This window comes from Tenrec ecaudatus, chromosome 15 (genome assembly GCF_050624435.1).
Source record: "Tenrec ecaudatus isolate mTenEca1 chromosome 15, mTenEca1.hap1, whole genome shotgun sequence".
NCBI classification, from domain to species: domain Eukaryota; kingdom Metazoa; phylum Chordata; class Mammalia; order Afrosoricida; family Tenrecidae; genus Tenrec; species Tenrec ecaudatus.
This window is the reverse complement of record NC_134544.1, coordinates 56829906-56854863: the sequence shown is the minus strand read 5'-3', so window position 1 is coordinate 56854863 and position 24958 is coordinate 56829906. Positions and strand designations below refer to the sequence as shown.

Here is a 24958-nt window from a genome sequence, read left to right as displayed (position 1 = left end):
CTAAGTTCTGAAGCATTTCTAGGCACAGCAGAAATGCACACAGTAAGAGTTTCATGCCAGGTGGTTAATGGTGCTGCTCCATGTTGTCATCTTTTTAGGATGCTGGCTACTCAACAGAAATGAAAGAATCGTCTGTGAAGGAACACCAGTTTCCAGATGGGGCTGTTTGGAAGAAACTCCTTGCTGGCCAAGAAAATTAAGCATTCAGTCCTAGCGCCGGTTTCCAAGTGAAAGGGCCCACCAGTTCTTGGGTATGACTTTACAAAAGTAGGAAAAAATCGTATACCACCAATCAAGATGAGTTCAATTGCATTTATCTCAGGATAATAGTTGATTCTTTTAGAAAATAAATAGATCCTCATATTTAATCAAGTAAACTTATATTAAACCAATCCAGAATCCAAGGAGATGACCTTACAAAATTTCTATCAAGTGCTGTTGTCTAAACATTAATCTGCACTTTGAGAATAAACATGTTGCATAACTTGTTTGCTGGGGTAACTTCTATTGAATACTTGTTATAAATTAGCAAAGTAAAAATAGTTCTCTAACACCACGGGGTGTCTGGTATGTAACCGAGGTACAAAGATTTCACTGATTAGCTTATAAGTGGTTTAGCATCTCTCCGTGTAAGCATATTATTAAAAGAATTCACACCATATTGAAACTAGCAAGGGCGAAGAAGTGCTATTTCTAAAGTACATTTTCATATTACCATTAAAAAGAATAATCTTAAATGGTCATTAAAAATAGACCACATATACTTGACTATAACCAAGTTTTTCAGCACATTAAAAAATTTTTTATTGGGGGCTTGTACAACTCACAATGCAGCGTGTCAAGCACATTTGTTGCCATCATTCTCAAAACATTTGCTTTCTACTTGAGCCCTTAATATCAGCTCATTTTAATGCGGATATTCTGGTCGGCTTATGCTCGAGTATGTGGTAATGAAAATGTCTAACAATTTATGCCAGGCTGACCATTTAATAAGTGTGCAATTAAGATTTCACTCACTGCACTGTTGTGCCATCACCCCTACACTCACACTAAATTGTAGCTAGAATTAGATGAATCAAAGAGCAACAGCAAAATTGAGGCAGCATTTCTACAATAGCGACTTATTTTTAATTCCATAAGCATCATCCAAACCAGAATAGCAAATGTTTGTTTAGGAGTGCTTATTAGCGAAGTGCAATTAATTTAGGCAGGACCTGGGCAGATAAATGGCAAGAAAAGACTTTAAAAAGCAAAAAAAAAGCAGCACAGGGACAAATACAGAAGAGGGGTCTTTTAGCAATATATAAAAAAACTTCAAATGTTCACAACCGCACCATACATCATACATTATGATTGACGGGTGTCACGCCACTCACTCAAGTTTAGGGGAATAGTTTAGGAGAATTTCTGAAATTCACTGACCTTCACAAAGATGTGGGTTTGAAATACGCATATATTTAAGAGCACATCGATTTTCACTCAACACTAGTCACAAGCTCAGCACTTTCACACATCCTGAGTTAACCAAGCTCAAGACCTTCTACCACAGAAAGAACTGACACTCATGTATTTGTTACTGACAACATGCTTCAGAGAAGCCATTGTGAGTGAGTAGTAACTCGTGGGTTTGACCTAAGAGTTCCTTTTTCCTTTAAAGCAAAGGACGCTTTCACCTGGGCCTCCAATCGATTCCCCTTATGGCCGGTTCTCCTCAGGCACTCTAGACAGCCATCTCCATTTTAATAGTTGGATGAGGGTTGTATCCTTCAATCTGGAAGTCTTCAGCTTTGAAATCATCAATGGTCTCCACTTTCCGCAGAATATTGAGCTTGGGAAAAGGTCTTGGTTCTCGCTGGAGCTAAAAACAACAAAATAAGGCTGAGGACCGTTAGGGCTACCACAGCTGTACTGCTCCGACCCCGCGCCCCTGCGTCTGTGTGAAACAAGTATACCGTGTGTACCAACCATCCTGTTATACAGGCGTGAAGCTGTAAATATCACGCCCCCAATGAAGCAGTGTCCACACATCACCCTAAAATCCCCAAGGTCACCCTAAACAACGAAGCAACCAAATTCCCTGGCAGAAGTGATTTTCAAAAACCAGATCATCTGGTGGTCAGCAGCAGAGCACGTGGGTCCCTGTGCCACGAGGACCCCTGTGGGGTGTAAGCTGGAAGAGGCTACAAGGTTTGGCGGTACACAGGCTGCTAGCTGAAAACATAGCAGTTGCAGTTGTCCCAGAGGTGCTTCAGAAGAGAAGCCTGGCAATCTCTTTCTGGGGGAAAGGAAAGAAAAAGGGGCGCTTGGTGCCGCCGGGAGCTGGTACTGCCTTAACAGCAATGGTTTGGGTTTTAATCAAGCACACTTGCAACTTACTTGCATTGTTGCTGCCATTAAGTTAGAGATTTGCATCCGCAGGTGTCTGAAAGTTCAGCTCTACTAAACAGAAAGCGTTTGTGGGGAAATTCCATTTTCCCACACTTTATTACGCCTCCTGATGCAGGTAGCCCTGCTTTTTGAAGGTGTGCTCTCTTGCCATCTTGCTCTCACGAAGGACCTACCTCAGTGGAGAAATGGGAGAGGGCCTCACTCACGCAACCACCAGAGGGAAACCGGTGCCACATTGGTTCCCTGGGGAGCCACAGGCGGCAGCACGTCTCCAGGCTCCTTCCTTGGGCACTACCCTGCACATCTATCACTTCTGTTTTCTGTGTTTACCCCAATTCTTGCTTTGACCACATGCTCGCATTCCTTTAGGTTTTATGTGTAACTTGTTATGACTTGGCAGGTTATTTTGGGGGGGGTGAATGTTCAAAAGTCCCCCCTCTTCACCAAGGGCCAGTGGTGCTTGGGATAACGCATCTGACTACGGATCAGAGAGTTTCCCGCTAAAGGAATGGTTAGTCGTGTCTTTGCCTTCTGCACGGCCATTTCTGCTTTCCAAAGGTCTCATGGGGTCGCTCTATTTTCAGGGAACAGGTCAAACGGGTACTGCAATTGGCACACAATTAAGGGAAGATATTTACATTTAAATTCTCCAAGTAAAAATACAAACTGCAATTTCCCCTCTGCGAAGGATCCCCTGGTCAGAACGTGGCACTTCCTCGCTGGTTCTCCCACTTTGGGCCTTACAGCACCTGTTACAATTTTACAATCGACCGGTACCTGCATATGGTGGTTAAAGTGCATGTCTGCTCGTGCCTGCCCACCCATGGAACAGCCGTCCCTGCAGTGCAGCCCCCAAAACAGGCACATCATCCTCACCCAGCAGAACCCCTCGCTCACCAGAATTCTACCCACGAACCTTTCTTTAGTCAGAAGGTTCCAAATCCTCTCAAACCCGAACTTTAAAGTGTAAGATTTAATCCTTACCTGAACTTTCAGGGGTTCAACATGATTCAGGTAAATATGTGCATCTCCCAACGTATGTACAAAGTCACCTGGCTAAATTCCACGGGAGAAAGCAAAATAGAGGTTTTAGTTTCGGTTCCTTGAGAACACCAGTAAAAACACATGCTACAAGTAAGCAAAACCCCCCAAGACTTTTCCAAAAGAGCCAAACACGGAGGCTTTTGAGAGAAGTGAATCATTCTAAGTTATCTTGGGTGAAGTCCGATGCTTGTTGGTTTATACAGGGAACAAGGACATAAATAAACCGTTCATTACAAGGGTACATAGGGAGTCTGGATTTTTTTTTTGTATACACGAATCAAGGTGTATTGTTCACAGCACACGAGGTCTAGAGTCGTCATGAACACTGCATTCGTGAAAAACCAAGCCACGGCTCCTAGAGGCAATGCACGGTTGGATTCTGGTGAGCCTCTGGCCACAAGTTCCATCAATTAAACAGTAACAAGAACTTGCTTTCGAGTTTCCGTTCAAAAATAGCTTATTTAGTGCAGCTGATCCTTTGCTCGCGAGCTCACAACAGCCGCAGCGCCTCATGAAGTTTATCTCATACTCATGTTCTCCCTCAGCTAGGTCACAGCTCTCTTGCACTCATCCACAATAGGTGGTACTTTACTCGAAGTTCACTTAAATGGAGCACTAACAAGACCCTAAGACATACACTAGCTTCTATGAGCTTCTACAAGAGGGCGGACTGTCCTCTGGTTCAACCTCATCTGAAAGCATGAGCAGTGGACACACGTGTCCTCTGTGAGCACTGACCGGGGCCTTGCAAATGAAGTTCAGCAAACAGGTGAGTTTGCAAACACAGACGGAATAATGAGAAGTGACCATCACTTTTGAAACCATAGGGAATTCCTTGCAATTAAGTTTTCTGGATTAAAGCATCTAAGTGCACGGCACTGGCAACTGGTTTTAAAACAGGGGGCAGCCCACCTTCAGGCCTGTGATGTGTGCGATCATGTAGGTGAGCAAGGCGTAGCTGGCGATGTTGAAAGGCACCCCCAGGCCCATGTCACCCGACCTCTGGTACAGCTGGCAGGACAGCTCACCGTTCACCACATAGAATTGGCAGAGGGCATGGCAAGGAGGCAGCGCCATCTGTGGAAGGTCTGTGAACCCAACACAAAGAAACGAGGAGGGATGGGAGGTTTTAAAAGTCATTGCAAAAATGGGCAACATCAAACAGAACCAAAGCAGATCATGGTGCAGATCGTGGGAAAGAGCCATGGCTACAGCAATCCCCTTGGACCACACCTCCCCCTCAGGCCAAAAGCAGATCACTTAGACTCTAGCAGCGGCACGCAGCCCATGGAAACCTGTCACGCGAGCTTGCTTTCTGTGGACACGCTTGCCTCGAGGACGGACCTGTTAGGAGTAGCCGCCCTCAGCTTTCTCCCCTGGAGTGGCTGGCGAGGTCACACCAGTGACCTTGTGGGTAGCAGCTCCGCAGTACGTGCTGCTGTACTCAAAAATATCTTACTGGTATAGGTGCGAATGTTCTCGGCTGGTATTTATGAGCCGCTATGGAAATGTTAATTTTACCATTTAAAAATGTAAACGATGTTGCCCAGCTGTCGCTACCATCTGTTGTGATCGGAGTCACACCAGATAGAGTCTGAAAGATGGAAACCGTGGGAACAGAACTCCTATTCTGACTTCGAAAGGCCAGTTGAGACTACTGGTCTCCCTGAGATAATCTTTAAACAGGGGACCCCAACTACCCAAATCACCTTTTATGTGCTTGATAGAACTGATGTATGGAATGTTATAAGAGCTATAAGAACCCCCAATAAAATGACTAAAAAAAAAATCACCTTTTACATGAAATAAAGACATTGGTACACAAAATAAAGGAAATTACCAGTGAGCGCAGTTCTCCGTTAAAAAAAAAACATCTCTTTGCCCTGATGGCATAGATGGTTATCCAGTGGGCTGTTAACCACGAGGCCAGCAGTTCAAACCCACCCGCCACCCCAAGGGAGAAATACGAGGCTATCTGCTCAGTAAAGATTTAGCTTCAGAAACCCTATCTAGGGGTGGCTATGACCAGGAATTTACTCGATGCAGTGGGTTTGGTTTTGGTAATGAAACCCAAAGGTGAACAATTAAGGAAAACCGAGAAGCCAGGGAAACTAACGCATCGGATAGGGAGCAACAAGAACATCGATACGTGGTGAGAAATGCACAGAAGGCAGCGAACAGCCTGCGTAGGCACTGCCCAATGAGAATCTACATGTGTTGTAGACTAGATAGGATCGCTGAAGACAAATGGGTGCATAAGCAAATGTGGCGAAGAAAGCTGATGGTGCCCGGCTATCAAAAGAGATAGTGTCTGGGGTCTTAAAGGCTTGAAGGTGAACAAGCGGCCATCAAGCTCAGAAGCAAAAAAGCCCACATGGAAGAAGCACACCGGCCAGTGCGATCACGAGGTGCCAAGGGACCAGGTATAAGGCATCATGCAAAAAAAACCCAAAACAACGATATAAGTGTGTGTATGTATGTGTATATATGTGTATATGTATATATATCATATTAAATGAAGGGGGAAGTGCAGAGTGGAGACCCAAGGTCCAAGTGTCGGCCAATGGAGATCCCCTCATAGAGGCGTTTAGGAGAGGAGATGGGTTAATTAGGGTGCAAGGTAGTACCGATGAAGAACACAGCTTTCCCCCAGATCCTGGATGCTTCCTCCCCCCAACTACCATGATCCGAATTCTACCTTGCAGGCCTGGATAGGACAGAGGCTGTACACTGGTACATATGAGGGCTGGAGGTACAGGGAATCCAGGGTGGATACCTTCAGGACCAAGGGTGTGAGGGACGATGCTGGGAGAGTGGAGGGTGAGTGGGTTGGAAAGGGGGAACTGATTACAAGGATCCACATGTGACCTCTTCCTTGGGAGAGGGACAGCAGAGAAGGGGGGAAGGGAGACTCCGGATAGGGCAAGATATGACAAAATAACGAGGTATAAATTACCAAGGGTACATGAGGGAAGGGGGAAAGGGGAGGGAGGGGAAAAAAAAAGAGGACCTGATGCAAGGGGCTTAAGTGGAGAGCAAATGCCTTGAGAATGATTGGGGCAGGGAATGTATGGATGTGCTTTATACAATTGATGTATGTATATGTATGGATGGTGATAAGAGTTGTATGAGTCCCTAATAAAATGTAAAAAAAGAAAAGAGGAGAAAAAAATGATTAAGGCAAAGACTGTACAGATGTGCTTTATACAATTGATGTATGTATATGTATGAACTGTGATAAGAATTTTATGAGCCCCAATAAATTGTTAAAATTAAAAAAAAAAAAGTATTAACAAACCAGTTTTTAAACTACTGTGAGCTACCTCACAGCAGTTGTGAGGTAGAGGTGATCTGAAATGTCTGCCACAATTTAAAATGCCAAACACCTTAAGTGCCTTGTTAGAGGCAACCAAAGCCCTTTATGGAGTAAGAATGAGCACAACTAGCCAAACTACAATGGCCTGGGGCCAACCCCACCACCTGAAGGTGTAAACACCCAAGGTCATGCAGCCAACGACCTGGCTGCAGGCGGAGCCTGGAGACTATGTCGTTTGCCAAGTGCATTAGCACGGTGCCCTATTGCTTCTTCCTTCCACCAGCACAACTGGCCCAGGGGCATGCCCGGGCGGCTTCCCACCTCGTGGATTCCAAGCACACATGATGATTCTTCTGTCATCAGGGTTGGTTTTGATTGTGTCAATAACCTTTTGCAGCTGGTCTACTCCTTGACCTGAGTAATCTGGAGAATTGTCAGAAAGAACAGATACAAAATATCAAGCAGTGTCTCATGAGATGGGCGTTAGCAGTGGTCTATTACACTCCCTTGACCCAAGATCACAAGTTACCACAGATCCCATGGGTGAAGTTAACAGCGCTTCAAGTCCCTGTCTAAGCAGCGTAGGCACGTCTTCTGGAACCATTAAAAAAACCTTTCTTTTCTACACAAGCCCATTAAATATCTGGTCTGCTGGAGTATCACCTCCCAATATTGCTGACCTTCGATCCAATTTCTCCCAGGGTCCCCTAGGACTTGACCTCCATGTCCATCAACCGTTCTTGTCACATTTCACCGGACATAGTCTATGTTAACCAGGTGCCACGGGAATCACAGGACTACAGTATTGCACATACCCCAACCAACAGCATCCTGTGATCTAGATACTATCCCTTCCAACACTTCCCCTAAAATTACAACTCAGCAGCTCAACAGTATTGGAAACATCAGGAAACCTCTGAAAGGTGCCCAGCTTGTACTTGTACTCTCTGGTCTCCCGCCTGCCTACTGTAATGGAACTTGAGGCCGAGAATACAGAGCTCAGGATTTCCCGTGGTTAAGCTTCCACTCGTTCAGGTCAGACCGTGTCCTAATCCAGTAGTCCTTAACCTTTCTGGAGAATAAGTTCTCTCATGACCAAAAGAGGTAACACCAGAGATTTAAAAAATTTAAAAAAAGATCAACCGTGATGAACTGGTTCTCCATCTGGATTACGGTGGTGGCCACATGAATTTACACAGGTGATCAATGACAGGCACACTGGAGAAACCCGGTAAGCTCTCCGGATCACATCCCTGCTGATTCATGGAAGATGGGATGCAGGATGAAAACTGATCACGGGTACAGGGATCTCTCGGTATGTTTGCTGGCAACTTCCCTTGAATGTGTCATTATTTCAAAGTAAAGATTTAAACAAAAACTTCCTAAGACCCAACAGCTCTGTATTTGTCCACTTCTAAACTCAGAACACAGTATTATTATGGCTGCTTAAGCAACACTGTATGCAGGGGCATCAAAACACTTGGAGGGGAAAATGGAGCTGAGAGACAATGGAGTTTTCCCATGGCCCTTTGGAGGCCCCTCCTGTACTGAACACTAGCAGGGTTTAGGGCACCAATAAACCAGGGCAGGGGCCGCCTGCGCCACGAGGGACATGCTAGGATAGAGGGCCGCCTGGGAGCAACCGACAGGCCTCTCCCTGCAATGGTTTGGTCCGCCTCAGTTCTGAACTCCTCAGAGAGTTGCTCCCAAGCCCCCAAGTATAAAAGAAAAAACAAAATCCTTGATTGCATACTTTATTGAATAATTCCATCCACACTCTACTCAAATTCCTTGAGCTGGAGGAGATGTTACAGTCCCCTTTAACTGGAACTCAAACTTGCCAGTTTGCTGGTCGCTACCCAGCCAATACAATATTTACTTCTGGCCTCCCTCCTCCCACAGAGGCAGGCATTCGCTTTAGCATGCCCTGCTTGCCTGGAGGCAGAACTGTGATCCTCCAGCCAGCAGTGCCCCAGGAAGGAGGATGTCAGGAGTGGGATGCTTCATTCTTCCCCTCTCCCGTCCTCAGCTTCCTATCAGCACCCTGGCTGGGTCAGCTTGAACTCACAAACCAGGCAGCCACAAGGCAATCTTGAGAGTCCTTCTCCCCTGACCCTCAGCCTGACGACCAACTACATTGCTCTGCCATGCAAGAATGTGGTCCAACCTGCACGAGGCTTAGCCCTCCGCCGCTGTGCCCGAGGAACGCATCAACTCTCAGGACACTGAGTTATTATCTCCCTGACGTTACTGACTTCAGCCAAGGGAGCAAATCCACACTATGAAGAGTGCTCAGGGGATTGAGGTGTCCCAATCTCCTTACCTGAATTCATATCTTTATATTCTGCCCCAAAATGTCTCCACTGAAAGCCATAGACTGGGCCTAAATCTCCTTCTTCTCGGGTAGAGAACCCCAGGCCATCCAAGAAGTCTCGGGAGCCGTTGGCATCCCAGATCTTCACTCCCTTGGAGGAGAGTTCTTTAGCATTGGTGGATCCCTGGAAGAAACGGGAGGGCAGTAAGCAAGCACAAGCCAGTCCTGAGTCAGGCTGGCTTTTTGTAGAGAAACCAAACAGTGACATTCATATATGTATAAGAAAGGACTTTATATCAAGAAAGAATTTCCTATTTCAGAAGCAGAGCCGGTCAGGGCAGCTGAAGTCCATGGGTTCATTGCCGTAGCCCTCGGTGGACAAGTAGGCAGGGGATGGGAAGCGGGGCTCACAGGCACCACTTGGGTACAGAGTTGCATGCTCTGACCTCTACAGGAACCTGGTCGGGCACGACGGCTCCCAGGGTCAGCAAGTGGACTGCCAAGCCTAGAGGTAGACTTGGAATCCAGGCAAACCAGAAGCAAAAGGGGCAAGAGAGAGAAATTCCTGTGGCTTCCCCCTTATACAAAGGCTACTCCTTAAGGAGGCATCATCAGGCTGTGACCTGACGCATAGGTTGGACTCCAGCCCTGATCTCCACGCAGGGACCATGAAGTTGACATGGGATTGAACCATAACAGCAGCCACCCATGTTGGTATCTACATGACAATACTCACCCCCACCCCGCAGCACCTGGGCTAGAAACGCTGAGCGAGGCACCCAGCACCTTCCCGCTGTAAGCACTCTGGTTTCAGCTCAGCTCACTCAGGAGGCCTACAAGGCAGTGCCATCCTCCTTTGAGACCACCCCTCAACATACTGTTCCAGGTCCAAGTCTTTAATTAGCCTCCCCTCCAACTGACAGTTGTTTCTTCATAAAACATATCTGGAGTTTGTTCTATCTCTGTGCAGGACACCCCCAGATGAAGCTAATGCTGCAAGAGCAACTTTTCCAGTGTACATTATACCCGCCACAAGAAATGTCCACTCTCAGTCTAGTCAGTGTTAGTGCTTCTGGCAAATACACCACTCACACGGAACCAAATTGGGACCTTAGTTTATCTTATCCTAGATATCCCACCATAAAGGTACGCTTACCCCCCAGCCTATACTGATAGTTAGGGGATTTTTGTTCTGGCAAATACAAAGCCTATGTTTACTTATGTTTCTCACTTGGCCCATTACAGCCCAAACTGCTCCTGGGGGGTGCATCCTCTCGCCACCAGCCAAGTCAAGGGCAGACTTTGCACAATATGCCATTCAGGTCACAAGCAAGGCTTTGGTGCCACATACATTTACGCTCAGTGCAAGGCCCTTTCACCTCCCTTCTCTTGCAATAGCTCCCCACCCCCTATGCTCCCTACCCTCATCTAGAATAGAGGCCCTTAGTAGTACTTTCCACCTGATCATTCTAAGCGTTAGATAATACTGGTGCTCAGTAAGTATTAGTTCTCCTTCGAGAGTCCTTTGGCCGGCCTGCACCGGATTTTCCCAGCCTCTATTTCTCCACCTTGCCTGCAGATCCCTTGAGGAAGTGCGACTATATTTTTGACTCCTATGCTGTATTTGGACACAATGAAATAACCCCGATCAGAGGCTAGTCCTAGAGGCTACTGGGCAGGACTCTGCAGCATCTACATCCAACCTGTCCATGACAAGTGACTGTCATTAGTTCTGAGCATCTTGCTTCCTCCCCATTTTACTGCTGAGCCTGGCCCAATTTTTTTCACTTCGATCAACTCACAGCTGTTGTTCCACATATTACTTCTAATGACTCCCCTACCCATCCACACAGGTGCTTTCTCATTTACAAATGACCCCGAGAACACAGAACTAGGGAAGACTAGATCCTTTCCAAAACAGGATGTTGGTCAAGACTGTAGCAGGCATTTTTGCAGAAGTGAATTGCCAGGAGCCCCCCAACTTCACAAGGGGAGGAGAGTCACTGTCAGTCCCAGGCTGGGTCCTGTGAGGCGAGGTCCGACCATCTTCAACTCTCCAAGCTTCTTACTTAGCTACTCTGATACCAACCATCCCTCCCAGGGACTCCCGACGCCTCTGCTGGGTTTTGACAATTTGTTCCAACGGCCACACAGAACCCACTCCCCAAACTGAGAACCAGAAGCATCTTGGAGGCTAAAGGCACAGACGTAGGCCGGGACCCACCAGTCACTCAGGGCAGTTTTGCACCAAAGCAGTGCTCAGCAAGCCTGGGCTGGCCGTGGTCCTTGGTGGTTTCTCAAGCAGGCTTGGATTCTTGGTGGAGCGGACTCTCTCAGATTGGCCTTCCCTGTATGCCCTCTGACCTTGGGCAAGTATCACAGCTCCTGAGTCTCAAGTCCCCAGAGGGAATCCATTCCACCAGCAAGCCTCCACACCACCTATCAGAGGCGCCCAACCTCTTTCACTAAGCTGCTGCCTAGCCCACCAGTGCTGCCTCCTTCATGGGTCAGGAAGCCCACTGTGGCCATTGTGTGCCAGTGTCGCGGTTCCTGCTCTGGTGCCATTGCCGCCACACTGTCCCTCACCTTCATGCCCATCTGGCACGGTCTCCAGTGTGAACAGATCTTTTTGTTCTTGTGCACAGGAGGTTTAGAGTGCAGGGACCCTGGGTCTGAACGATGTGCTCCGCTGCCAGCGATTCTTGATGGTAGCCAGGTGGTCCCTCAGCTTCTGGGATCAGTTTTTTTTTTAATCGTTTTATTAGGGGCTCATACAACTCTTATTACAATCCATACATACATCAATTGTGTAAAGCAAATGTGTACATTCACTGCCCTCATCATTCTCAAAACATTTGCTCTCCACTTAAGCCCTTGGCATCAGCTCATTTTTCCCCTCCCTCCCCGCTCTCCCTTCCTCATGAGCCCTTGATAATTTATAAATTATTATTTTGTCATATCTTGCCCTGTCTGACGTCTCCCTTCACCCACTCTTCTGTTGTCCGTCCCCCAGGGAACAGGTCACATGTAGATCTAGGATCACTTCTATTATGAGCCCCTCCGACCCCCACTCCAGCAAGACCACACAGAAATGAAAACAACAGTATCCCACTATACCTTCCAGATACGTGGGGCTGTTCTTGACACAAATATCTTTTACACATACAAGTGTCACAGGCTTTGTTTCTCGAGAGAACCCAGCCTACCACGCTAACGAAACGGGGGCCATTGACGGTTTGAGGTGGAAGCGTGACATGACTGAGTCTGTGCAGTTGTGCTGAGCACCGACTTGCAGCAGAAGCCAAGCCCTACCTTGATAAACCACAGCAGCTCCTCCAGAACACCCTTCCAGAACACACGCTTGGTTGTCAGCAGAGGGAATTCATCTGGAAAACACAGTGGGGTAGAGAACATGAACATGGGAAATAGGATACACCGGCCAACTTTCCGTGTGCAAGAAAATCGCCCGGAGCCACCTCGGGAGTGTCTGATGGACTCCAACAGCCCCAGCCCAGGCAGACACCACAGGTCACGGTTAGGGGCCAGGACTGCAGCCGGATGTTAGGGGCATAACTCAGACCTAAAGAGTCCCCTGGAGCCCTGCAACAGTGGACTCAAAAGTCTCACAAAACAAAAAGGGGAGATGGGAGGGATGGCCCCGTGAAGAAAGGTAAGGAGCTCCCATCAACCACTTCGTCAGCACAAACCGGGGACAGGCGTGCAGCCAGGGCAGAGCAGAAGGCTTTCAGTTCCAACTCCATGTTTATCCTGCCCCAGAAAACATGCTAAGGACTAAAGGATAGTAAGCAATACCAGACGACCACATTTTAAAAGTGAAAAATGTGTTTGTATAGTAAATTAAATCAGTTACCAATCAAGTTGGTTCTAACTCAAGGCAGTCCCTGTGTTGAAATAGACCCGCTGTGTTAGTCGGGGTAGACTAGAGAAATAAATCCACAAAAACTCATATGTATAAGAGAGTTTTATGTAAAGGGTAGATGTACATTAAGAAAGCATCCCAACCCAGTGCTGTTCAAGCCCATATGTCTGACACTGATCTACAAGTCCTCTCAATCCCACAAAACACGCGCAATGATGTCAACTGCAGGGGAAAGCCGAATCAGCTAGTATGTAAGCATCTTAGCGCTGGCAGGGGTCTCCATCGGGGCTGCCATCGGGGTAGGTCCATGTGGCGTCTCCTCAGGTATGTCTGGCAGGAAGTGAGCCTTGTCAGCTGAAGCAAGGAACTGGCTAATGCAGCTGCACCCTGGTCTGGCCATCAGCGAAGAGACCCGAGAACTAGAAAGGCGAGGTTCACCAAACCATTTCTCTCTCCACCCTTCAATCTATCCCACATGTGTTTCTTGGCCAGGATGGCACAATAAACCTTAACTATCTCACCTGTGCTCCACAGGGTTTACAATAGGTGTATCTTTCAGAAACAGAGTGCCAGGCCTTTCTTTTGAGGCACCTCTAAATAGATTAGAACTGCCAACCTTTCAATTAGTAGCTAAACACTTAACCATAACCATTTGCACCACCCAGGGACTCAAGGCGACCCAATCTCCTATTTTTAATGTATTGAAAACAGTCAACACACTTCATAGGCATGATCCTATTTAATCCACCAAACAGCGAAGTACTGTTCTGATCTGCATTTTACAAGCACTACAAGCAAGCAGAGGAGCCCTGGAGCGGTAGTAGATGTGTTGGGCTGCTAACAAGGTTGGCAGTTTGAAACCAACAGCAACACCTTGGGACTTTCTACTCCCTAGTCCTGGAAACTCAGAGGCAGTTTTGACCTGTCCTAAAGGGTTGCTATGAGTCGGCATCAACTTGATGGCAGTGGGGAGTTTTATTTTTGTGGGGAGTGGGTGGTGGTGGGATAGGTCATGAAATTGTAGCCCTGGTGATGTAGTTAGTGGGTTACATTGTGCTAACCTCCATGTCAGCATTTGAACCCACCAGCCACTTCTCAGAAGAAAGATGAGGCTTTCTACTCCCATAAAGATCAATAGTTTTGGAAACCCACAGAGGCAGTTCTACTCTGTCCTATAAAGTTGCTACGAACCAGAATGGACTTGATGGCAGTGAGGCTTTTGAGTGTTACAGCCAATCCAGGAGCCCTGGTGGCACTGCCAGGTCAGCACTAGACTGTTAATTCCCAAGTGTGGTCGCTTAGCCCCCAGCTGCTCCACAGGTAAAAGACAAGGCTGTCTGTTCCCATAGAGACGTAAAGCCTCAGAAACCCTAGGCTTACTATTAGTTGGAATCAACTTCACGGCGGTGAATTTTGTCCTGATTATCAAGAAACATGCCGTAGACAGAAGTATGAAAGCATCACAAGAGGAAAAATATGTGAAAGCTTATCTTATAAACACAGTACATACACACCTGCATTATCAATTGTACCGTTGACATTTCCCATAGCAGTGATATCTATTTCAAACACCCACTTTTATCAGTATTGCCTACTGAGGCTTAAGTCCTCCATGTTGAACCAGAGGGGAAGTCGCAAACCCAGTGAGGTAACTAAGGAGAGCTCCTTAGTAACCTCACTGGGTTTGCGATTAAACAGATTAAAGAGCAGATCCCTGCCAGGGGCCACCACACTTGGAGCTGCAGAAAGGTGGCTCCCCCCCTCAGGCTCATCAACCACAGCTGTCCTCGATTTTTCAATCTCTAGTACAAGGTCAGCAGTTCAAACCCACCAGCCTATCTGCAGGAGAAAATTGAGGCTGGCTGCTCCCATAAAGATGTACAGCTTCAGAAACTCTATACAGGGTGGCTGAGTCAGAATCAAGAGGTGGTAGTGGATTTTGAACAAGAGCCTTGGTGGCGCAGTAGGTTAAGTGTGGGCTGCCAACTGCGTGGTTTTGGAGAAAGCTGAAAACTGGTTTGTGAAACTTGATGGGGAACTGCTGGGAATTTACCGCGCCAGTGCCCGCCCTTCCCTCTGTCTCTGCGTCGTCCCGCCAATAGATTCTTTGTGTCCTGACAAAGTCTGAGTGGCTGGCGAAGGTCAAGGGAGGGAAGGGTGCACCCCAGAGCCTTTAATCAGCCCCTTGGCCAAGCCCGGGCTGACAGCACCAGATCATGCATCTTTTGGGGAGACAACATTAGGAGGTCTGGGCGGCGCTGTCACTCCCAAATGAACCACCCCATGCTAACCAAGGATCCAATTCGCGCCTCAGCTACAGCATCGGGACAAGGATACTTCCCCACCTTTCGGGGTGGCGTTTAGGCCTAACGGCAGGGAAAGGCACACGACTCCAGCTCCCACGTCTCCCGCGCCCCTCCCGGGCCCACCCCACCGGGGCGTGCACAGACGAGGCACCTCTCAAGCTGTAGCGCGCCTGCATGCCAAACACGGACAGGGTGCCGGTGCCCGTGCGGTCCTCCTTCCTGACGCCACAGCGGAGGATGTGCTCGATCTGGCCCAGGTACTGCCGCTCGCCGGCCGGCGGCACTGGCGACTCGGAGCCGGCGGCGGGCATGGCTCGGGGAGGCGAGCGCCGGCGGGAAAAGACGCGGGGTCCTTCCGGACTCCTTTCCCGCCGCGGCTTCAACACCCCGCCTCTTCCTGCGCGCCGGCGCCCGAGCTTCCGGCCCGCCCCTCCCCGCGCGGACATGCGCACTCCGCCCCTCCCCGCGCGGACATGCGCACTCCGCCCCTCCCCGCGCGGACATGCGCACTCCGCCCCTCCCCGCGCGGACATGCGCACTCCGCCCCGCCCCGCGCGGACATGCGCACTCCGCTCCGCCCCGCGCGGACATGCGCACTCCGCCTCGCCGGCGGCGCCTTTAGCTTGGCACGTGATCCCGAGTCCTGAGGCAGGAGAGTCTGGAAATTCAGGATTCTCCAGCAAGAGAACCCTGGAGCAGTTCGCCCATGCCCGTGAAATCCGATTAACAAACCTTGTGGTTTGAAATATGCTTCCTACATCCACGGGGAGTATTGCTAACGAGGGCTTTCCATCCATGTTCTCCCCTCCTCCCTGAAGACTGCCGCTGGAGCAAGGGAAATCATGGCGCTTTCTTGTTCGGTTACAGACAGCGAGGCGTCTTTTCAGTTCTTAATTCTGCGTTTTCCCCTTTGAGTGAAACGTGTGTAATACGCACTGGTGGATAGGCATTATTCGGGGATGCGTGAAAAAAAGTTCGGTTTCTCTGGTGAGGAATACCTGGGTCCTTGGCTTCTTGGGAGAAAGAATTCACTCAAGAGTATCCCTAGGAGGCCTCTTCCTGGGATGTCCATTCCCGGCAGAGAAAACGATCTTTCTAGCTGGCACCTTATTTTTCCAGACCCTTGTTCCCAAATGAGAATGCCGGACACGCAGAGAGCAATGGGCCACTCTGTGCTGGACACTCATCAGATGCCAGTCACACCAACAAAAGACCCGCGCCTAGGACTTGAGAGCCACCTTGCAGACCTGCGTCTTCCTGTGCTTCTTTGGCTGACCAAAGAAGCTCGTTCTCTGTAGCCAATCTGAGCAGGACCTGGGAGACCACACATGTAACAAGCAAATATTTGCCCAATATTTGTTGTGATCTCCAGTAATAATAAGACTTGGCCTCTAAAACTTTATTTTTAATCATTTTATTGGGGGCTCGCGCAACTCTTTTCACAATCTATACATCCATCCATCCATTCCTTCAAACACATTTGTTGCCATCATTTTCAAAACATTTTCTTTCTACCTGAGCCCTTGTTATCAGCTTTTATTTTTCCCCTCCCTCCCCCACTCTCCATCCTTCATGAGCCCTTAATAATTTATTAATGATTATTTTTTCATGTTTTACGCTGACCGAGGTCTCTCTTCACCCACTTTTCTGTTGTCCATCCTCCTGAGAGGGGGGGTTATATGTAGATCATTGTGATTGGTTCTCCCTTTAGCCCCAACCTTCCCCTTCACCTCCTGGTAGTGCTACTCTCAATATTGGTCATGAGGAGTTTATCTGTCCTGGATTCCCTGTGTTTCCAGGTCTTATCTGTACCAGTGTACATCCTCTGGTCTAGCCGGATTTGTAAGGTAGAACTGGGATCATGATAGTCAGGGCGGGTGGGGGAGGGGGGGAGAGGAAGCATTAAAGAACTAGAGGAAAGTTGTATGTTTCATTGGTGCTATTGTGCAGCCTGGCTGGCTGGTCTCCTCCCTGTGACCTTTGTATAAGGGGATGTCCAATTGCCTACCAATGGGCTTTGGGTCACCACTCTGAACTCCCCCTCATTCACAATGAAACGATTTTTTGTTCTGGGTCTTTGATGCCCAATACCTGATCCTATTGACACCTCATGATCACACAGACTGGTGGGCTTCTTCCATGTGGGCTTTGTTTCTTCTCAGTTAGATGACTGCTTGTTTATCTTCAAGCCTTTAAGACTCCAGATGCTATATCTTTATATATCTGGGAACCATCAGCTTTCTTAATCTCTTTGTCCTCAGTGATGGTGTTGGGAAGGTGAGCATTATGGAATGCCAGGTTAATAGAACAAAGTGTTCTTGAATTGAGGAAGTACTTAAATAGAGGCCCAATGTCTATCTGCTACCTTAATACTAAACCTATAAATATGTACACAAAGATGTATTTTCCCATCATACATAAATATATTTACATACACATGTTAATGCAGTTTTTGTGGAAAAATTAGGTTCCTTGGATGATATTTGGGTTGGCTTATATTCGAGTATGTACGGTATGTTCATGCCTGTATTTAGACCTCTATAAATGCCCTTTGCCTTCTAGTTCTTTCCTCTATTTCTTTGTACTTCCCTCTCGTCTCACTATCATGTTCAGCCTTCATTTGGGTTCCAGTAATTCTGCTTGGTTACATTGCCCTTGAACAAGCCCTACTAGGCCTCCTACACCCTCCTCCCCATGATTTTAGATCACTTGTTGTTTCCTTGTCCCTGGGTTAGTTGATATTCCCCTTCCTTTCCCTTGCCTCCCTCTCGCCCATTTCCCCCTGGAGCTGCTGGTACCATTGTTTTCTCCTCTGGATTGTTAATCCCATCTATCTTATCTAGATAGACATGCAGAGACAATAATAAGCACAAAAACAAGATGGAGCAAAACAAAACAAAAACGACAAAAAAAGAAAAGCCTATAAATTGTTTGTTGACCTTTAGGAGTGTTTTTTGGTCAAGTCTGATGGTCTATCATGCCCTGGTCCCACAGTTTATTTTTGGTATTCCTCCGGGATTTCCTTCTTCTGCTCCCCTTGTTGTTCTGTTGCACGCCCTTAGTGTTTCGCCTCAGTGTGGTGGGGTCAGATTGGGCACAGTTGCCGCATTGTGTCTCCAGTGCAGCATATGTTTTCCCCTGTAGCATTCTGGGTCAGTGAGGGATGTTGTGTCTCTTGGGGGGCTAGCCCTATGGTCTAAAACTTACTAAACATTTCTTTTCCAGTCAATAACAGTGGCAGGATTCTTTTTCTTTTCTGATTATCTCAAATTATTCTCTGCAACATGCTAGAATCCTTCTGCTAAAGAACACTTCATAAGTACAAGATTAAATTTTTTGTTAATAAGAAAACAGACTCTGGAAAGATGTAAAACACATTTATCTGCAGCCCTGCCTACTCCAGCCAGCGCAAACAATGTCAGATGCCTTTATGTAATACAAGATCTTTATAAAATAAGTCAGATCCCAAAGACAATTTACCCAATGAGTTGTTCACTTAGGTTAGTTGGAGGAAAGAAAAATGAATTTTAAAACTAGGAAAGATTCAGGGAACATCTTACAGGTCCTCTGTAAGTCTTCAGGTCCCTGGGTGGCCTGAAACAGTTTGCTCTTAGTTTGGCAGTTCAAACCTACCCAGTGCCCTGCAAAAGAAAAGCCTGGCCATTTGTTTTAGAAAATATTATAGCCAAAAATATAAATAAATAAATAAATAGATTATAGCCAAGAAGATCCTATGGAGCTCAGTCTGACGGAATGTCAGAAACTGGCTTTTCGGGTGAGAAATGTATCAGTCCTTGGCTTTGCATGATAAAGAATTCATGCTGAAGCCTAGTTTGTGATCCAATTGGGTTTTTATAAAGGATGGAAGCAGCTTCAGGCATTGCAGTAAACAACACAAGCCAGAGAGAGACCCCAACCCAGCCTGATTCTCTGCAGCAACCTCCCTTAAGGGGGCGCCTTGGCATGGACCGGGACAACCCCTGGTTTCTGCCTCTAGCTACCTGACAAAACCATTTGAGGGAGGGGAAGGGAGACTCCGGATAGGGCAAGATATGACAAAATAACGGTGTATAAATTACCAAGGGCACATGAGGGAGGGGGGAGCGGGGAAGGAGGGGCAAAAAAAAAAAAAGAGGACCTGATGCAAAGGGCTTAAGTGGAGAGCAAATGCTTTGAGAATGATTGAGGCAGGGAATGTATGGATGTGCTTTATACAATTGATGTATGTATATGTATGGAATGTGATAAGAGTTGTATGAGCCCCTAATAAAGCGTTTTTAAAAAAACCCATTTGAGGGGACTGGGTTTTGTGCGGGCATGTGTGTGTATATGTGTGTGTACATGTGTGTGTTTAAAGCATTTGCAAAACAAACCCAACTAGAAAGCCCCATCTTTCACCTGTGAATGGCTAGTGGTTTTGAACTGCCGACCTTGTGGTTTGCAGCCCGATACATAACCCTCTAGTCACCAGGACTCCTTCAATGTTCACAAAAATGATAGATTCGGTTCCAGGGGAACAGATGATTTAAGTCACTTAATCCACAGAACGACACTGGCCTGTCTTAGATCAACCTTGTTTCTTTCCCTCGTCCAGCCCCTCCTGGCCTCTTCCTCCATGAGTGAAATTTTGTAAATGCTGTTTGTATTTCTTTGCGGAATGATGACTCCCCTCCCCACCTGGCTTTCTTCTATTGCTTAGATAGCATGGACAGGGTGGGCTGCTTCCAGAAAGAAGGGCTCATCTTTATGATGGTGGTTTGGGAAGAGCCAGGTGCCCAATCAGAAAACCGAAGCCCAGAAAGCAGGCCTTGGACAGGAAAGGCCACCCAAGCTCTCTGGCCACCCCTTCTGTGGAGAGGCCTACGTGGAGTCATCCACATGGGAGTGCAGTACTGTGTGGCTCTGGAAGTGAAGGTTTCGGAAAAGGAGCCGGTTCTTCCTTGGACCGCACTGTGCTGCAGGGCTTTTAGCCTGTCTGCCAAAAAGTCAATTAAAAATGCAGGTTCTCCCCTCCTGCTCCCCATGTCCCACGCCAAGCCAAAACTGTTCCCACACATGGCCCAACTGGGAACAGACCAGGTTTATTCCTGGCTTAACCAGTTTCTGGAATTCTCTATAAGGAGCCCTGGTTGCGCAATGGTTAAAAGCGCTGCTGCAAACGTAAAGTCTGGACGTTCAAACCCACCGGTGGCTTTGCGGAGAACGACGTGGCGGTCTCCATTGTGCAGCTTATGCCCCTGGACACCTAGGGGAAGTGGACTCAAGGGCAACAGGACTTGTTTGTAGTTTTGTTTTTCCTGTACTCTCTTTATTTTCCATTTGCTCTTCTGAAGGAGCTTTGGGGTCATGGTGATTAAGCGCTGCTGCTAACTGAAAGACAGGTGCTTCAAACCCACTGGGAGATCCACTGCAGACATAGGAGGCTCTCTGCCCCGTGAGGATTTATAGACTCAGACACCCTAATGGCCAGTTCTACCCCGTCCTTTAGGGCCACAATGAAATGCACTTTACTGACCCACGTGGTCATGCGGATCACCCCAGGATGAAATCCTGACTGACATACACTAGCAGAGAGCTTTTCCATTATGGTTTCCACCACCGTTCAAGTTGTTAGGTTAGGTAGCTGTCTAACCAAAGCATCTTGTTTTTTGAAAAGATATATACGGTTCTGTTAAAAGAGACGAGATATGTTGATTCAAAGAAGAAATTATGCAGAAACGATGTTTTTATTAAATAAATAAACTACAAAATTTTTAAATGTCATTATATATTATAAATTCAAAAGCAAATTGAAGGAAGAGTACTTTGATATTTAGAAAATGGTATATTAGTAGTAGAGGTGATAAAACAGACAAGTAGATAATTTAATGTTTATTTAATATGCAAAGTATTAATAAAATACAGTGCATTCGATTTTTTAAAAATAAATTTTAAGTCAATTTTAACACTTAATAAATTTCCATTTGCAGTAAGTAAACAAACAATATTTCATAATATATAACTACTCCAGTTTCCTAAAACTACATTTACTGCATTATCATTGTGTATTTCAGAATGACCAGGTTTCAGTGACAGGTAATTCTGCTTGTGAATATAAGATGTATTCGCCTTCTTACCTTAAAAAAAGCAGCAATAATTAACAATTAAAATATTAATAAGTTTTATCTATAGACTTGGTGTGTTTTTAAAATAAAATCTATAATTGGCAATAGAATAAAAAAGTAATGTATGTTTAGCAAAATAATAGAAAACCCTTATGTACTGAGACTTTTAATATCACTAGTTGTAAAACTCTTCACTGTGTATTTGGTTTGTTAAACCTTTTTTTAACGTTTTATTAGGGGTTCATACAGCTCTTATCACAATCCATACGTACATCAATTGTGTAAAGCACATCTGTACATTCATTGCTCTCATCATTTTCAAAGCGTTTGCTCTCCAGTTAAGCCCTTTGCATCAGGTCCTCTTTTTTCCCCTCCCTCCCCACTCACTCCTCCCTCATGAGCCCTTGATAATTCATAAATTATTATTTTGTCATATCTTGCCCTGTCCCACGTCTCCCTTCATCCACTTTTCTGTTGCCCGTCCTCCAAGGAAGAGGTCACATGTAGATCCTTGTAATCGGTTCCCTCTTTCCAATCCCCTCTCCCTCTACCCTCCCAGTATCACCACTCACACCCCTGGTCCTGAAGATATCATCTGCCCTAGATTCCCTGTGCTTCCAACTCCTACCTGCACGAGTGTAAATCCTCTGCTCTATCCAGACTTGCAAGGTTGAATTCAGATCATGATAGTGGGGGTGGAGAGGTGGGGGGGGGGGTGCAGGAAGCATTTAGGAACTAGAGGAAAGCTGTATTCTTCATCGGTGCTACATCCCACCCTGACTGACTTATCTCCTCCCCTAGATCCCTCTGCAAGAGGACCTCCAGTGGCTGACAAATGGGCTTTGGGTCTCCACTCTGCACTTGCCCCTTCATTCACTATGGTAAGATTTTTTGTTCTGATGATGCCTTATACCTGATCCCTTCGACACCTCATGATCATACAGGCTGTTGTGCTTCTTCCATGGGGGCTTTGTTGCTTCTGAGCTACATGGCCGCTTGTTTACCTTCAAGCCTTTAAGATCCCAGACACTACATCCTTCGATAGCCAAGCATCATCTGCTTTCTTCGCCACATTTGCTTATGCACCCATTTGTCTTCAGTGATTGTACCATGGAGGGGAGCACAAAATGATATGCTTTTCCTTTAGGCATCATCAGAACAAAAAATTTTACCATAGTGAATGAGGGGTGGGGAGTGCAGAGTGGAGACCCAAAGCCCATTTAGGCCACTGGAGATCCCCTGGCAGAAGGGTCTTGGGGAGGAGACAAGTCAGTCAGGGTGTGATATAGCAACGATGAAAAATACAACTTTCCTCTAGTTCCTAAATGCTTCCTCCCACCCCCCACCCCACCCCACACACTATCACGATCTAAATTCTCCCTTGCAAGGCTGGCTAGACCAGAGGATGTACACTGGTACAGATAGGAACTGGAAACACAGGGAATCCAGGGTGGATGATCCCTTCAGGACCAGTGGTATGAGTGGTGATGGTGGGAACGTGGAGGGAGGGTGGGTTGGAAAAGGTGAACCAATTGCAAGGATCTGCATGTGACCTCCTCCTTGTGGGGCGGACAATGGAGAGGTGGGTGAAGGGAGACTTTAGACAGGGAAAGATGTGACAGGATAGTAATTTGTGGATTGTCAGGGGTTCATGGGGTGGGGAGAGTGGGGAGGGAGGGGAAAAATGAGGACCTGATGCCAGGGGCTTAAGTGGAGAGCAGATGTTTGGGGAATGATGAGGGCAATGAATGTACAGATGTGCTTTGCACAGTTGATGTATGTGTAGATTATGATAAAAGTTGTATGAGCCCCGAATAAAACGATTAAAAAAAGAAAAAAACCAATTTGCTTTGCACATTGGTGCAAACCTCAATAAAAAGTTTTTAAAAAAGAAATAAAAAAAGCTATGACAAATGTTAGGTAAACTGAGGCATGAAACGAGAAGAGACGGACCAAACTCACCCAGTACTGATTAAAAAACAGGTTTTATTGGGGACTAGTGGATGGGTTCAACAGCCTACAGTAAAGTGAAGCTGTGGAAGCCATGCCACGGGAGCGCTTGAGGGTTTTTTATACCACCCCACCCTCCCCACCCGTTGAAGCTTCTGGAGAGTTGATGTAAGATGTGGTTTTGCTCAATGGGGCGTATGTGGGCGTACGTGACTGTTACCTCGTTGTACAAGGTCAGTCTGTTCTGGTTCTAGGAACAATGAAATGGGTGGTCTGTGCTTTTAAAGGGTGCAGCTGATCGCAGAACTAGCCCACTTCTGGGCAACTCAGTTGGGGGGAAGGGTGTCCATGCTTTTACCAGACATCCCTGACTCTGTCTGATAGGGAAAGGGGACAAGGACGATGTCGTCCATGATTACTTCCTGCTGTATGGGGCGTAGTGGGGAAGTTCAGGGACTCAGACAGAATGCAGGGACTCCGGGCTTGGCACGGGCGGCAGACATTGATATTGCTGATTCGTTGATGTAATAACAGCATTCTTCTTGCAGGTAAAGGCAAGTGTCTCCTTTTTCAGCGGTAATGAGGTCTAAGGCTTGTCGGTTCTGTAAGGCAACTTGGGCAGCAGAGCTTATTTGTCTTTGCAATGAAGCTAGGGATTCGGCGGAGGCATCTATGGCCAGTTGGAATTGCATGGCTAGCTTGTCCGTGGTTAGTACTGAATGTGCCAGGGCCTCTCCGCTAAGTCCCAAGGCTACTGCGGAGGAGGCCAGTGATAGTCCTGTGACCAACGGAAGAAAAACGGCTCTTTTTGTTCTTCCTGTTGGGGGAAGGTGGGTTTGGGTGTATATTCCTTGGAATTCTTCTGGTGTGTAAATAGTGAGTTGTGGAATTAGGGTGACCAGAAGGCAAAGATGGTGAGTTGTCATGTTGGGGTACAATACTTTGGACAAAGTGTGGTTGCACCAAAAAAAAGTATCCCTTTGGGGCAGCTTGAGTTTGCGTGAGGGGACTGGTGGGGTTGCACAGCTGGGTAGAAGCATTCCAATAGCACAGAGGAAACTGCGTGAGTCCTGATAGAATTGCTCTAAGCACAAACAACTCCTTGGGACTAATCTTATCTTAACTAGGGCAGCTGTGTTCTCAGTGTACTCATTGCGGCTCTGAACTTGGGAAAACACAAAGACACAGTGTCTTAAGAGAGTCACCAGTACACTTCAGTTAAAACTCAGTGATTCTCTATAATCCCCCCTTTTTATTTTATAGCTAACATTGAAGAGTTAAAAGGCAGCTATCTGCTGAAGCTGTGGTTTCTTCAAAAAGCTGCAGGGTACAGAAGTGGAACTGTTGGTTAAGCTGGACTTTATGCAAGGTTGGGATCATCACACCTTCTTCTATTCTTATTGCAAACCTAGAAAAGTTTCACCCAGAACAATCACAACTTTCTTACCACCTAGAACAATTTCAATTTGTTTATCACTCAGAACAATTTCAACTTCCTTATCACCTTCTCCATCACATCACGTCCTCATTACATCCTTATCACATTCCTTATCTTTCTTAGAACAATTTCAACTTCTTTATTACCTTCTCCATCACATCATCACATTTTTCTCAACATCTTTGCCACATCCTCATCTCAGGAGGACAAACTGGAGT

General features: G+C 46.7%; 2 protein-coding genes across 2 annotated transcripts in view; one reads left to right on the top strand and one right to left on the bottom strand.

Annotated features, from left to right (window-relative positions):
• The window catches only part of ENOSF1 (enolase superfamily member 1), a 30084-nt gene extending 29594 nt beyond the window's left edge, over positions 1-490 (top strand). Inside the window, exon 16 of the mRNA XM_075532551.1 lies at positions 99-490. Within this exon, the coding sequence (XP_075388666.1) occupies positions 99-200 (102 nt within the window). The 3' untranslated portion in view covers positions 201-490. The remainder of the gene's footprint in view (positions 1-98) is intronic.
• On the bottom strand, positions 333-15649 carry TYMS (thymidylate synthetase). The gene is made up of 7 exons (XM_075532552.1): positions 15400-15649; positions 12375-12448; positions 9072-9246; positions 7070-7171; positions 4345-4520; positions 3373-3444; positions 333-1858 (listed from the first exon to the last, which is right to left on the bottom strand). The coding sequence occupies exons 1-7, from the start codon at positions 15557-15559 to the stop codon at positions 1721-1723; spliced, it is 897 nt and encodes a 298-aa protein (XP_075388667.1). The 5' UTR covers positions 15560-15649; the 3' UTR covers positions 333-1720.
• Between the last annotated feature and the right edge of the window lie 9309 nt (positions 15650-24958).